At 38.7% G+C, this 14,604-nt stretch overlaps 2 protein-coding genes across 4 annotated transcripts in view; one reads left to right on the top strand and one right to left on the bottom strand.

The window, feature by feature from the left end:
* The window catches only part of tmem63a (transmembrane protein 63A), a 17,677-nt gene extending 15,536 nt beyond the window's left edge, over window positions 1-2,141 (bottom strand). For 2 of the 3 annotated variants that reach the window (XM_039598804.1, XM_031726174.2), the window contains exon 1: window positions 1,894-2,141. The gene's annotated coding sequence lies outside the window, so the exon portion shown is untranslated. The remainder of the gene's footprint in view (window positions 1-1,893) is intronic. The other variant, XM_039598803.1, reaches the window with a different exon arrangement.
* Window positions 1-14,604, top strand: part of LOC116309547 (G-protein coupled receptor family C group 6 member A-like) — a 27,390-nt gene extending 12,786 nt beyond the window's left edge. The window contains exons 2-8 of the mRNA XM_039598802.1: window positions 5,768-5,844; window positions 6,718-6,884; window positions 7,150-7,259; window positions 7,746-8,495; window positions 9,619-9,834; window positions 10,499-10,625; window positions 10,797-14,604. Coding sequence (XP_039454736.1) covers window positions 5,828-5,844; window positions 6,718-6,884; window positions 7,150-7,259; window positions 7,746-8,495; window positions 9,619-9,834; window positions 10,499-10,625; window positions 10,797-11,953 — 2,544 coding nt within the window. The 5' untranslated portion in view covers window positions 5,768-5,827 and the 3' untranslated portion in view covers window positions 11,954-14,604. The remainder of the gene's footprint in view (window positions 1-5,767; window positions 5,845-6,717; window positions 6,885-7,149; window positions 7,260-7,745; window positions 8,496-9,618; window positions 9,835-10,498; window positions 10,626-10,796) is intronic.

Raw genomic sequence — 14,604 nt, 5'->3', positions numbered from 1 at the left:
GGGCGCACTGACAGAGGCGAGGCTGCCGGACACTGGCGCCACCGGGCCCTCTGACCACCACCAGTAGGCAACGGGTGAAGTGTCTTGCCCAAGGACACAACGACCGAGACTGTCCGAGCCGGGGCTCGAACCTGCAACCTTCCGATTACAAGGCGAACTCCCAACTCTTGAGCCACGATCGAAAGTTAATGTTCTCTCTTAGCCCAACCCCCACAAAAGATTCCTCTTGACAGTACAGCAGGACTCATATAGATTGCATAAATGGTATTTGATGTAGAAGTCTTAGAATTACCCAGCCTGGGTCAAAGGAGGACTATATGCTGGAAAAGCTGAAACAAGCAAATGTTTGCTATTAATCTAGCCATTTTCTTCTGCTCATCCAATTCAAGGTTTCAGTAGTACTTAAGCCTATCCCAGCTGTCACAGAGCAAGAGGCTTGGTACAGGTCTGTCAGACAGGTGAGACAGACAGCCATTTATGCTCACATTCATGCCAAGAGCCAGCTCAGAAGCACTAAACCAGGGGTCCCCAATCCCAGTCCACGAGGGCCGGTGTCCCTGCAGGTTTTAGATCTCACCCTGGGTAGACACACCTGAATCACATGATTAGTTCATTACCAGGCCTCTGGAGAACTTCAAGACATGATGAGAAGGTAATTTATCCATTTAAATCAGCTGTGATGGATCAAGGACACATCTAAAACCTGCAGGGACACCGGCCCTCGTGGACTGGGATTGGGGACCCCTGCACTAAACTAACAGGCATGTGTTTGGACTGTGGGTGGAAGCGGTAGTACCCAGTAAGAACCTTGCTATGAGGCAACAGAGCTAACCACTACATTACTTGCTATTTGACTTAAGTCTGTAATTGATTATCAGAATTTTCAGTGACCAACAGCAAACAAAGAGGCCGTAGTGTTTCATCACAAGTCTGCAACTTTCAGCATTTCAAAAGCAAGTTTCAAATCTTGCAGCTCTAGATTAAATCAGAGGATATCCCAGATTAGGACACTTGAACCGTGTTGCGATAATCAGTTTTTGCTGTCTGTGCGTGCAGTGGCAGCTGCTAGTTATAACTTTGAGAAAAGCACTACAGAGATCTTATAACAGAAGTAAAAGTAGTAAGAGTGTAGTGTAGTAAATGCGTGACTTTTAATTAGGTTTGTATATCCAGCAGGGTCGTCTCTGTAGCTTGTTCATATTAGATACTGTTGAATCTATCAACTATTGTTAGGTAGTTTGTATTTTATACAATTACTTGTTCGTACTATGTGACTTTTTAGACTGAGAAACTAAGTACATGTGCGTTCCCCTCTGCTTGATTAACACTTTACAGCTTCCTGTAGTGTACTGCAGTCTGCTTTCTGAAAGGCGTGCAGAAACCTGATAAGGTCTGTGGCTTTTTTTGTCGTGTGAAGCAATGATGTGTCATTTAGCCACTTAGCTCCATGTTAACTAGCATTCATCTCTAGCGATCCACCATCAAGCCCACCTTCACTGAAACAGATGCGCCACGCTGAGTCACGTGGATCAAAACTGCAATATAGGCCACGAGATAATAACTTTACCCAACGCTAGCACACAAAAAAAAACCTTACGAGCAACAACATTCACAGTACATAAGCGGGACAACGTTGTTTAGTCTTTGAGACATTTCTACCAGTAACACAAGGTGAAACAAGTGTCTCTGAAACAGCTGTTTGACAGTTTGACTGAACTCACACAAAGAGGCTGTTGTTAAACTTAAATAAAATACCCAAGCTCAAAATTAAACAAACGCGTAGTGTAAACTGGTTAACCGAAGCAATGGTTACACCGAAATTAAGCAATAGTTAGAATAGTTAAAGAAAAAACAGTTAGCTAGTGCTAATAAGGTAAACAAAACTTTGCTTACCTACTCCAAGTCACGAAGCTACGTCAACATCCGCTAAACAACTTGATTTACTTGTTCAGACAGGGTGTAGGCGTGGTTTCCAGATTATCCGCATAGGTTTGTGCTGAGTAGCCTTACCGGTATGTCTATGGTTTTTTGTTTTTTTTATTTTGTGTGAACAAAAATTCCTTCTACTTTAAATAACTGAAGTCTGGTAAAACTTTGCCTCCTCCTCCTGTCTCTGCCCTCTTTTAATGAACTGAGTATGCGCAGACGCAGCAGAGGCTGTCTCGCGCTCGGGTCCTGTCATTCCTTCAAACTCTGCAGGGAAGAAGTAGAAGACAGGAAGATCCGCTTACTGCAGACTTTCAAACCACATGCATGCCTTACACTTGCATAAATATCTGGAGGGACTACATTTTTGAAAATATCTGAACTGGTGAAACATGACAGTAATGTGAGAAAGCAATGGCACAGAGAAAGTGAAAACACCCCTAAAACTGGGAAGTATATATACTACGTCTTTTTGTATTGACTAATGGTAACATTAGTTTTTGAACCGTGATTCAGAAAACCGCATGCATAGGTAATGAGGTTTAAATTGGCAAAGTTTAAATTAGTACAGAAGACACCTCTGCCGGGAGTACAAAAATTTGGTTTTTGTTTCTTTTTCTTGATAATCTGTCACAAACTAACATGTCATTCCTGTAAGGTTAATCTTTATTGTATTGGATTGTATCATTGGCATAACTACATAATACACTCTAATCTAAAGCTGACAAAACTTGCATAAGTAAGAACACTGCCACACTGGGTCCTTGTGCTTGAGAGTAGTGGCACTGTGTCCCCTGAGACTCCCTATCAATCAAAAGCTGACAGTCTTGCCAATAAGTACCTGCTGTAGGTATGTCTGTAAAAGCTGTACTTCCGTCTTACTGTCAAGTCTTATCTTTTTTTATTTTATGTGGACAACACTTCCTGCTATTTTAAATATCTGAAGAATGACAAAATCTGCTGCTCCCCTCCCTTCTTTTAATGATCTGAGTATGCGCAGGATCCGCAGGTGTCGCAGAGTCCTGTCACTCCTTCAAAACCTGCAGAGAAGCAGGTAGGAGACTGGAAAATCCACCCTGTGCAGACTTTCAACTGACATGACTCCATTTAAGGCCTTACACTTGTGTGAATGCTATTGTAACAAAATGTGGGAAAGCAATGGCACAAAGAAAGTGATAATAGCCTCAAAAACTGGGAAGTACATAGAGTGAGTTGGTTTGTATGAATGGTTATTAACATTAGTTTGTGAACAATATTGCTGATTGAAATACACAGCATGGCTACTTAGTCTGTGTAAAACGTAGCACAACTCCAACATTACGACAAGTAAACGGATTTAAATTGACAGCCTGTTATAATTCTGTTTCACTTTTAATTTGAGTATTTTGATTGTTAGTATTATGCAAACATGTGCTGCACTGTTTGAAATAACTATTTTGCTTTGAACATGACACCTCAGTGTGTCCGCGGGATATTTTACTGTAAGTCACTTTTGCAATTGTAATTATAATGTATGTAAAGCTCTACTTCAGGTTTTTCCCACTAGAATTGAAACTGTGCCCAGGCCACAAACAACAACTACTTCTTCAAACTCACATCATACACATCATATTTCTCTACAGACTGCATGCTTATCTCTTTTATACAGTCTATGCTGCTAATACAAAGTTATTCACAAGAGAATAATGCTCAAGTTTGATATTCGACGGGTTACAAAAGCAGAGAACAACAGGACTGTGGCATCTTATAAAGAAGAAGATACTTTCCACTCCTCATTTATTCACAAGCGGTCACCACGGTCACCACAGCAATTAGCTCCACGTGCTTGATTTGGCATATTTTTTACATCAGATGACTTTTGTGACACAGCTTCAGTCAGATGCTCCATGTTCCAGTTTTCATGTTGACATGGTGATTTAAATAAGTAAAGCAGTGCCTTTTAACAGTAAAATCATATGTAATAAAAATAATAAATCTGACTTTCCTTCTTCCATTTTGTACTTTGTACTTGTATTTATTTATCAGAAAAAAACTTGTAATTGTTATATTGTCAGAATCAATAAAGAGACATGTAGTGAAACTGACATTCAGTGCACTGGATAGATGGAAGAATGTTACTGATAACTTGATACTTCTGTTTAACTTCCTCTTTCATGTGTGTGACAGTAGCATAAGGTTGCTCCTTGAACCATTATCTCTAAAAAGAACAGAGAAAATATCCCGTGAGCAGAAGTTATCTTAGAGAATGAAAGACTGCTTTCCACTCAAAAGGTGACACTAACTCAAATGGCTCAGCATCTCTTTCAACACATTCCTGAACAAATAAGCTTTCGCTGTCAGCTGTCAGCTAGGAGGAGAAAACTGAGGTTACAATTCACACAGGCTCACCAAAACTGATGAAGATTGGGAAAATGTTGCCTGGTCTGATGAGTCTCTATTTCTACTGTAACATGCAAGTGGTAGGATCACAATTTGGTGCGAACAACATGAAAGAACAGCTCCATCCGGCTGCTGCTGGTATTATAATGTGTAGATGATATTTTCTCTTGCACACTTTGGGCCCTTTGGTATCAATTGAGGATCATTTAAAACCACAGACTACTTGAGTATTATACCTGACCATGTCCATTAATTTATGATCATCTTCTGGTGACTACTTTCAGTAGGATAAAGCACCATATCAGAAGCCTTAAATTTTGTCAGACTGGTTCACTGTACTTAACAAAGAGTGTTTTGTACTCAAATGGCATCCAAGGTCAAGAGATTTCAATCTGAAGTGGAACAGGAAATTCACATCATGATATTTTACAAACAAAGCTGCAGCAACTGTGTGATGCTATCATTTCAATCTGTGAGGAATGTTTCCAGCATGTTGTTGGATCTGTGCCATAAAGAATTAAAGTAGTTCTGAAAGCAAAAGTGAGTCCAACCTGGCAATATCGAGGTGTACCTATTTAAGAGTTTGTGTGGATATTCATTTAGTGACATTGCAAAATTTTTTTTAAGTTTAGCAACAAATAACCAGAAATTAAATTATACAACACATTTTTTGGCACTTGGTAGTGCCAGATTATATGATGTATTATTGCTGAGGGATTACTACCCATTATTAATGATTACTCATTTTAATGGGGCAGCATGATGGTTAGCACCATTGGCTCACAGCAGAAAAGTCCATGGTTAAAATCCAGGCCGGGGACTTTCTTTGTGGAATCTGTACTTGAGTCGTCTCTGGGTACTCATGCTTCCTCTCACAGTCCAAACATGCATAGGCTGGTTAGGTTGATTCTAAATTGTCCATAGGTGTGAATCTGAGCATGAACAGTTGTCTGCCTATCTTTGTTAGCTCTCCAACAGATCGGCAGCCTGTACAGGTTTCACCCAACCTCTTCTCCCGTGGCAGCTGGGATTGGCTCCGGCTCAAGTAGCCCTGAATTGTGTACGTGGAAGAAAATGGATGGACAGCGTGGAAGAAAATGGATGGACAGCATGTTTAGTAAAAGTATTAGATGTAAGGGCTGCCACAAACATTTTTAAATCCTCAAAGCGACTGCTAACAACAGCCTTGATGTGAATGTAGTTAAGTAAAAGTATTAGATGTAGTGGAGTATCAAAAAGCATATAAATCTATAAATTAAGGTCAAACGAACTTAGATACTTTCTGTGCTTGGACGTAATCGTTAGTGTAGCTCTAGATGTTTAGTATCAAAAGCATATAAATCTATATTAAGGTTAAATAGATACTTCACTTGTATTAGCCTTATTATGATAGTAGCAAATTTTCACTTGTATTAATATGATGATATTTTTTACATATTCTGCTTGTGTTCTTTTGTAACAGAACAATTTGGGGTTTTGTTGAGGCAAGAAAATCAGAAAAGCAGCCAAAAGAGACCAGGAAATGCATGCAGTGCAGAGGTGTGTACAACAAATCTTGTTTAACCTGGTTAAAGATCACAGTCAAAGTCACAAACAAATGTTACAGATAAGACATAAGTTAAGAATTTGGCACCAGAGCCCTCTTACTTCTTTTTCTTACTTTAGCATCTATAGAATTATTCTTAAGCCTTTTGGGGAAATACCTAGCATTGTCTTGCCAAGTATAGTAGGATAGTATGTCAGTATTATATAAAAGCACGGTCAACAGATTGGTTTACTGAACTGTAAGCCAAATTATCTTTATATACAGTGGATATGAGTCATGTCAATACAACACCTGTCCAAATACTTCATATCTTTTTTTTTTTTTTAATCTAACCACTGTGAAACTTATCAGAATAATTACCTGGAAAGGAGCGATAACATTGTCACATTCCATGTCTTGAAGTGACATCAAACCCCATGTGACCATAAAAAGCCAAAAAAAACAAAACAAAAAGGATAAGCAGTATTTCAAGTTAAAGAGGTTTATCCACAGCTCTGTCTTCTGCAAACACACTGAAGGGATACACACAAATGATTTTTCAGAGCACGTTTTTGGAGATTCATTGAAGAAAATTTCTACTAACAAGATGGACAGCTGGAGGAAGATAAAACAATCTTTCAGCTTCTGCATCTATTTTGTAGTTTTATCACACCATGGTACCAAATCCTTCGAACAGGCCACAGCAGAAGGCGACATCATTATTGGAGGATTGTTCCCGATACACGAAAGTGTTAATGTCACTGTGAATTATGATGGCAGTGAAAACCAGATATGTGACAGGTGCTGTTACTCTTTAGCAATGAGTGTCAAAGTGTGTGTTAAATTAGGGTATATTTGTATATAACATATCTGATTGTTTCATACAGGTTTAGCACGGCCAACCTGGTCCAGTCTCTGATAATGGTGCAGGCGCTGGAGGAGATAAATCAGAAGCAAGAGTTGGGGAACCTCACCTTGGGATATCTTATACTTGACTCCTGTGGTGACGTTACTACTGCCCTGAGAAAAATCCCATCCTTTATGAAGGGAAACTGTGAGTACTCTGAGGGGGAAAAAAGTGAAAAATATGAGAATTTTATGGCTAGTCAGTTTGATTAATTCCTTTTTCTTAATTGTTGTTTCATAAAAGTATTATTACTTACATGCTGAAAGTTACACTTAGTCAAATTTACACCTAAATAAAGAGCACGTTTTGCCCACAGTTTAGTTAAATGTAAATGTAATTGTTTGTAATCCTACTATCTTAATATAAGTTAATGTAAATCCAAGTAATTGTGTCACTGAATACATTTTTGCAGGTAACACTAGTGCACAGCAGTCTTCCCCTGTCCTTGCTGTCATTGGTGGTTACTACTCAGAGATAGCCATAGCAGTTACAAGGCTACTCAACCTGGAATATATACCCGAGGTATGACTGACTCTTTGGGTCTATTATGATGATGATGATGATGACGATTATTATTATTATTATTATTATTATTGTTAGTAGTAGTAGTAGTAGTAGTAGTATTTATCACTGAATGTAAAGTGTATTATTCAAACAGCAGCAGCTATTATTCAGAGAATAGATGAAATGACCTGATATACCTTTCCATTCAATTTGGAGATAACAGCAGAAGTTCTAGCTTCGCATCAATAACTGAAAACCGGGGGGGGGGGGCTCTACACTTTGTCTTATAATGGCCATGTAACAGTAATGCTTTATCACTTAAGCACTTAAGCAAAAATGTTTATGTACTCAGCTAACAAGCTGTGATAATACAGTGCTTAGTTTTTTCAAACTTATTGTAAAACATAACTATAAATAGCCTTGCAATGTAAAAGAATGAATGCAGGCAGAATATGAATAGCATGTTTCACTTGTCCAAACAATGTTTTGTGATAATTTCCACAGATAAGTTATGGTGCAACCTCTGGCCTTCTAAGTGATAAAACCCGTTTTCCAAGCTTTATGAGGACTGTACCACAAGATGATCACCAAGCTCGTGCCATCTCTGAGATTCTTGATAATAATGGATGGACTTGGGTCGGTGTGCTGACAACCGATGGTGAATATGGTCGCTATATAACTGAGCGGCTCTGGTACTATACAAACCAAAAAGGCATCTGCTTCGCCTTCACCTCTGTTCTTCCAGATGATTTAAATGATTATTCGCTGGGAAAGAGCATTGAGTCTACAGTCAAAACCATCATAGATAATGAAAATGTCAGTGTCATTGTGTCCTTCGCTAAACCAGACCATATGATGTATATTTTTCAAAAACTTCTCAATGATCCTCAAGGAACAAGGAGAGTTTGGTTGGCCAGTGATATTTGGTCGCAATCACCTGAAATACTGAATACAAAAAAACATACCTTGAGTGACATAGGAACAATCATTGGGGTCACTTTTAAATCTGGAAACACAACCAAGTTAGAGCGATATCTCGATGACCTTGATGAAAATCCCAACCACCACAAGAACAACCCATTCTTGTCTACATTTTTAAAGCTGCATGGATTGACTTCATCAGAGGAGTTAAAGACTATGATATATCCATCTGCTGTGTTCAGTATAGAATTGGCGGTTAAAGCAATAGCTCAGGCTGTTGAAGACCTCTGCACTGACAGAGACTGCAAGACAAAACGCTTATCCCCGTTGGAGGTAAATGCGCGGCACACACACACACACACACACACACACACACACACACACACACACACACACTCTCTCACTCTATATATATATATATATATATATATATATATATATATATATATATATATATATATATATATATATATATATATATATATATATATATATATATATATATATATATATATATACATATATATATATATATATATACTAAAACAAAGACAGGGAAGATTCTGACCTTCCCTGTCTTTGACCAACTTCAAGCCAGTAGCACAAGTTGTCATCAAGTGTTGGGTTTACAATGGAGATCCTCTGTCTCCACTGCTCTTCTGCATGGGCCTGAACCCCCTCAGTGAGATCATTAAAACGACTGGCTATGGATTCCGACTATGGAATGGAGTAGTCAACAGCCAACTCTTCTACATGGATAAGATCAAGCTTTATGCCAGGAGTGAACGAGACATCAGTTCACTGATCCACACCACTTGATCTACAGCAATAACATCAACGAAGCTTTAGGAGATATAGCTCCTTCTCACCTGGGCCAGTGACCTCCACACTGGGTGAGTGGCTTTGGCAGATTGCAGGAACAACATCAGAGATCTCTGTCCAGAGAAATGCAGTCCTAGGAACGGCAAAGATATTGCACAGAGACCCCAAGAAGCCTAAAGCTCCCTCCACAGAATTCTCAAGCTGGAGCTTCAAGAAAAAAAAGATCGCACGCAGGAGAAATGGGGAATATATAGTTGTTCTACCAGCCTTCACTCCCCATGTGTATCAGTGAGCATTGGTCACTCATGAGCCTGTCGCTGTTTCTATTGTTGGACTACTTTTAATAGATACTGACTACTGCAGACCAGGAAAAACCAACAAGAGCTGACGTTTTGGGGATTTTCTGATCCAGTCATCTTCCTTGCGCTAGCCAATTTTTCCTGCTTTTAATACATCAACTTTGAGGACAAAATGTTCACATGCTCCCTAATATATCCCACCCACTAATAGGTCCTATAATGAAGATATGTCTCTGGTCATAATGTTGTACCTAATCTGTGTGTATGAAGTTTTGTCCTGTCCACTTTAGGTACATTATTTTTAATCAATATTTTCACACACACTGCAATTTCAGTTACGAGGAGCCTTGCGGAAGGCAAAGTTCCATATGGATGGGAAAAACTATTCATTTGATCCCCATGGTGACCTCAATGCTGAATACGATATCATCCTATGGAATCAGACTTCAGAGTCTCTAGACGTGCATGACATTGTAGCTCATTACAGTATATTGCAAAGTAGCCTGACTTTCATCTCACAGGAAGCAAGAGATGCTGTCTACATTTACATTGTAAGTATAACATCCATTCATTGTTTTTATTTTTTAAATATTCACATTATCTATAGTCAATGTTGGCAGGATTATCATATTGACCAATTGGTGGGTCATCCATCAGCCATGTTGAATTGATATTTAAAAGAAAATATTTAAGGTGTGCAAAAGATTACTCTCACCAATTCTGGTGATTCACTAAAGATTACTCTAATGGAATGCAGAAATTGATATTTCATATTTAAAGAAGTCTCTTTTGATTACCATGGCATTTGATACAGACTTTGGGTTATACTATTAACTTTGGTGAGCTCTTGACTTTTGATCTTGCACTGTCAAAGGTAATAATTTGGCTCTCTAATGATTTTGTGAATGGGTGGTTACCCTTGAAATTAAAGCCAATCTGATCATACTTAGTTGTACTAATAATGGCATACTAACATGCTAACCTAAGTATTTGATCAGCAAGAACGTAGGTTTGTTTTATTTGTCATGCATTTATCAGTGCCAATACTCATATTAAGGAGTTTTTCTAAAAAAAAACTGAATGACTGTGTATCCTCGTATAGCTCCTCAGTTTCTTTCTTTCTTTCTTTCCTTCCTACTTTTTTTGGTTCTTATTTTGTTTAAGAGGCAGTTAGCATCTAAAAACTTGTGTAATCATGATTCTTTCTTCTCTCAGGGAAACGTGACTTCCAAGTGCACAGACAGCTGTCAGCCTGGCTACAGTAAGACTTCAGTTTCAGGTCAGCCTCATTGCTGCTATCAGTGTGAACCCTGTGCTGAGAACTACTTTTCCAATACCACTGGTATGTATTATTAAAAAAAAGTAAACTCCATTTGTATCAGTTAACTGTAAAATTACATAAAAGCCAAAATAAGTGTTTTAAAATGCTTATATTGCAGTCTATTGCATTGACAGTTCAAGGAATTTGAATCCAACTTAAATATTCTAATGATCTTGTGTTCTTTCTTTTCAGATTCAGAGAAGTGTAATCCTTGTGAAAAAAACTATTACTCCCTAAAAGGCAGTTCAAAGTGTTTGCCAAGAAAAATAGATTTCCTGAAATGGGGTGATGTATATCTTATTGTGCTGCTGTCTTTTACTTCTTTAGGAGCAGTGCTTACCATTGTTGTTGGGATCATCTTCCTTGCACACTGGAATACCCCTGTTGTGCGCTCATCTGTAGGCCCAATCAGCATCCTTCTCCTCCTCTCCCTTATGATCACATTTACTAGTGTTATATTATTTGGTGGTCCACCCAATAGCTATCAGTGTCAAGCACGGCAGGTGGTGTTTGGCTTGAGTTTTACCTTGTGTGTCTCCTGCATCATGGTCAAGTCCTTTAAGATCGTCTTAGCCTTTGAGTTTGACCCGGACACTCAAAATGTGCTGAAGAAGCTCTACAAGCCTTACCTTATTATTGCAGTCTGCATGGCAGGTCAAGTGGTTATTGTTACAACGTGGCTTGTACTCAGTCCTCCATCCACTGACTCAGAGATCACAAAGGACAACATGAAACTGATATTTTGTAATGAGAAATTAATTCCTGCGTTTGGAGCCATGTTAGCCTATATTGGCCTTTTGGCTCTCATCTGCTTTGGTGTTGCCTATAAAGGACGAAAGTTGCCTGACAGTTACAATGATGCAAAGTTCATCACTTTTGCAATGCTCATTTACTTCATTTCCTGGATCATGTTTGGCCCGGTCTATGTCAATGTCACAGACAAGTACATTCCAGCAGTGGAGATGGTCGTTATCCTCATCTCAGCCTACGGCATCTTGTTTTGTCAATTCTTCACAAAGTGCTACATTATTCTGTGTAAGAAGGAAGCAAACACAGAGAAATCGTTCCGCCGGGATATTAGGAATTATTCCAGGGATCGCAAAGGCAGTGAGGATGAGCTGTCATCTAAGGGAATTGAAAACCCTAGTTTGTCTTTATCTTTGGAGTCATTGCCAAATTCCCCATTTTCAGGTTCAATCACTGATTGGAGTTCCGTCAGGCAGCCTAGTGTTTCCTCAAACTCTCTCTCCCCAGTGTTGAACCCACAGGAAAACATACTTCAGAACAACCTAAACTCCTCTAAGACCCTAAAGAGAATTTCAAGCTTGCCATCATCACTAATAAAATAATTCACAATTATTAAAAAGGCAACATAATGTTTAGAATTGCAGCACAAAGTGGAATAAATATGAAAGACTGTGCATTTTTAGGACTGCCACTAACATTTTAAGTAATAGATAATAAGCACATTATTTTCTGATTCAGTCAGTTAGTTTGTGTCTTAAAATATGTAATTTCCAACTAATTGTAATGTGTTTGGTCCACACTCTTGATGTGCCAAAAATCCCCAAAACTAATAATATTTAGTTGCTTTCAACAATTTTAGGAATTGACAGTATTCTGCATCTTTAAGTAGATGGCTTGATTGACTGGTTCACAGGAGGATCCTTGCCAAGCCACTACAGACTGTTTATCCATCCATCCATTCTCTTCTGCTTATGCTCATCAGGGCCGCGGGGTGTGCTACTACAGGGTACACCCCGGACAGGTCACCAGCCAGATGCAGTGCTAACACATAGAAACAACCACTCACATTCACACCTATGGACAATTTAGATTCACCAGTTGGGCTTGCTCAGGGTGGTATGGCTGTAAGCTTACAGACTGTTTGTTATTCTTCAAATCATCATTATCTTGCAGATTTATCATTCTATTATTCTGGACTCGTTGAGTCAGAGGGTTAAAGGTCAAAAGAATACAACACAATAAATATAAAGAAAACTTTTAAAAGTGTAAAACATTTGAAAACTTGTAAGCATCTTTCTGCAGTTCTGTAGGGCATATTTGTTGGTGGTGCCTTTTAACATTATGTTGATGATTTACTGACACAGATTTGTTACATATTTGAATTTGATTATGTATTCTGTTATATTTTTGTATCTAAAGGCTTAGTGACTATATATAAGAAATACACATATACACTCACCAGCCATTTCATTAGTTTATAACTTTTTTTCCTGGACAGTGTTGGAAACCCTTTTGGCTAACCATAGAGATGGTTGAGTGGGAAAGCTCAGTAGATTAGCAGTTTTTGAAATACTCAGATAAACAACCATGTCATGTTTAACGTAATTTAAATCACTTTTCTACCCCATTCTGATACTTGCTTTGAACTTCAGCAGGTCATCTTGACCATGTCTACATGCCTAAATGCCTAGAGTTGTTTAAAAATGATTGGCTGATCAGATGTTTGCATTAACAAGTAGTTGAACAGGTGTACCTTATAAAATGGCCTGTGAGTGTATATGTAAGAATATAACTTTTAGAAAATTTTTTTATCATCTGTTTGTATTCAGTGTATTCGGTTCTTGAAGAGTAGTTCAATTCCTTGTAATTGTTCGGCAGCCTGCCTATCGATCCCACTGATCGGTACCACTTGGACTTTCAGTGTGATTTCAGTTTGAGTGCCAGAGGAAGGAAATATGGTCTACACCTGGGATATGGACATTACTTTTATTTTTATTGCGCAAAAGGACACAAGTGAGATATTAAAGGGAAAACTGCATCCAAAACAGAAACAACTGCATTATGCTGCTAACACAATTTCAGCTGTTTGCAAGCTTTTGCACAGATAGTTTGCTAACGCTATGCTAGTCCAGAACCAAGAGTGATGTTAAAGCTGAATGAATTCCGACCCCAGCCCAGCAGTCAAACCCTGAACTTCAACAGGTAACAAACTGATGAGCAGTCAGACTGTGGCGTCCATTTCTATCTGTTCATATTGCTACAGTAGAATCACTGTGATGATTGGTTTAAAATGTCTCTTTGTGCTGGTTTTCATTTTTGCTCTGTGTTTTCAGCTTTGTGTTCATACCTAAATGCTTACTACTAATGTGTCCTCATTAGGATCAGGATTTGTGTTGGTGTGTGGGACTTTAGCCTCAGGTGTATATTGTTAAATGGTAATTATGAGACAATGCATTGCAGATAATGACCAATGGAGACTGGGAACACCCCACAAGAGCTTCAGTTTTGGAGATGCTCTGACCCAGTCGTCAAACTATCATAATTTGGTCCTTGTCAAACAAGCTCAAATCTTAGGCTTGACAAAATGTTCACTTGCTCCCTAATATATCCAACCCACTAACAGATGCTGTAATGAAGAAATAATCCAATGTTATTCACTTCACCTGTCAGTGGTCATAATGGTGTATCTGATATGTGTATGTTTGTTCTTTCTTGAATCAATTAAAAGGAGAGATAATGTGCAAACATTAAAAACTGTAAAAGAACCATAAATAAAAATACCCTCAGCAGACAGTTTATTAGGCACACCTAGGTTGTATCTTGTTGGACTGTTTGAGGAGCATAGATTCAACATGGTGCTAAAAACATTCCTTTTGGTCCATACTGCTCCATGCTAGGCTAAAAGTTCACCAGACGTAGAGTTTATATTCCTAAAATCCCGCCCCTACTATCTGCCACGGGAATTCTCAGCTGTGTTTTTGGCTATTGTTTACATTGAGCCACAAGCTAGCTCCGCAGTAGTGCTCTGCAAACTCCATGATGTCATCAGCGCATTAGAGACAACTCATTTAGACGCTGTTTTTATCGTCACTGGTGACTTTAATAAGTGCAGCTTATGGACTGTACACCCAAAACATCACCAGCATGTGGCCATTCCTACCCATGACAAGAACACCTTGGGTCATGTCTACAGTAATATACCCCACATAGCAAAATTGGTATGGTCCGGATCTGGCCCACACAATGTGCTTAC

The sequence above is a fragment of the Oreochromis aureus genome, linkage group 15 (assembly GCF_013358895.1).
Source record: "Oreochromis aureus strain Israel breed Guangdong linkage group 15, ZZ_aureus, whole genome shotgun sequence".
In the NCBI taxonomy this organism is placed as follows: Eukaryota; Metazoa; Chordata; class Actinopteri; order Cichliformes; family Cichlidae; genus Oreochromis; species Oreochromis aureus.
This window is presented reverse-complemented; position numbering and strand designations above follow the sequence as displayed.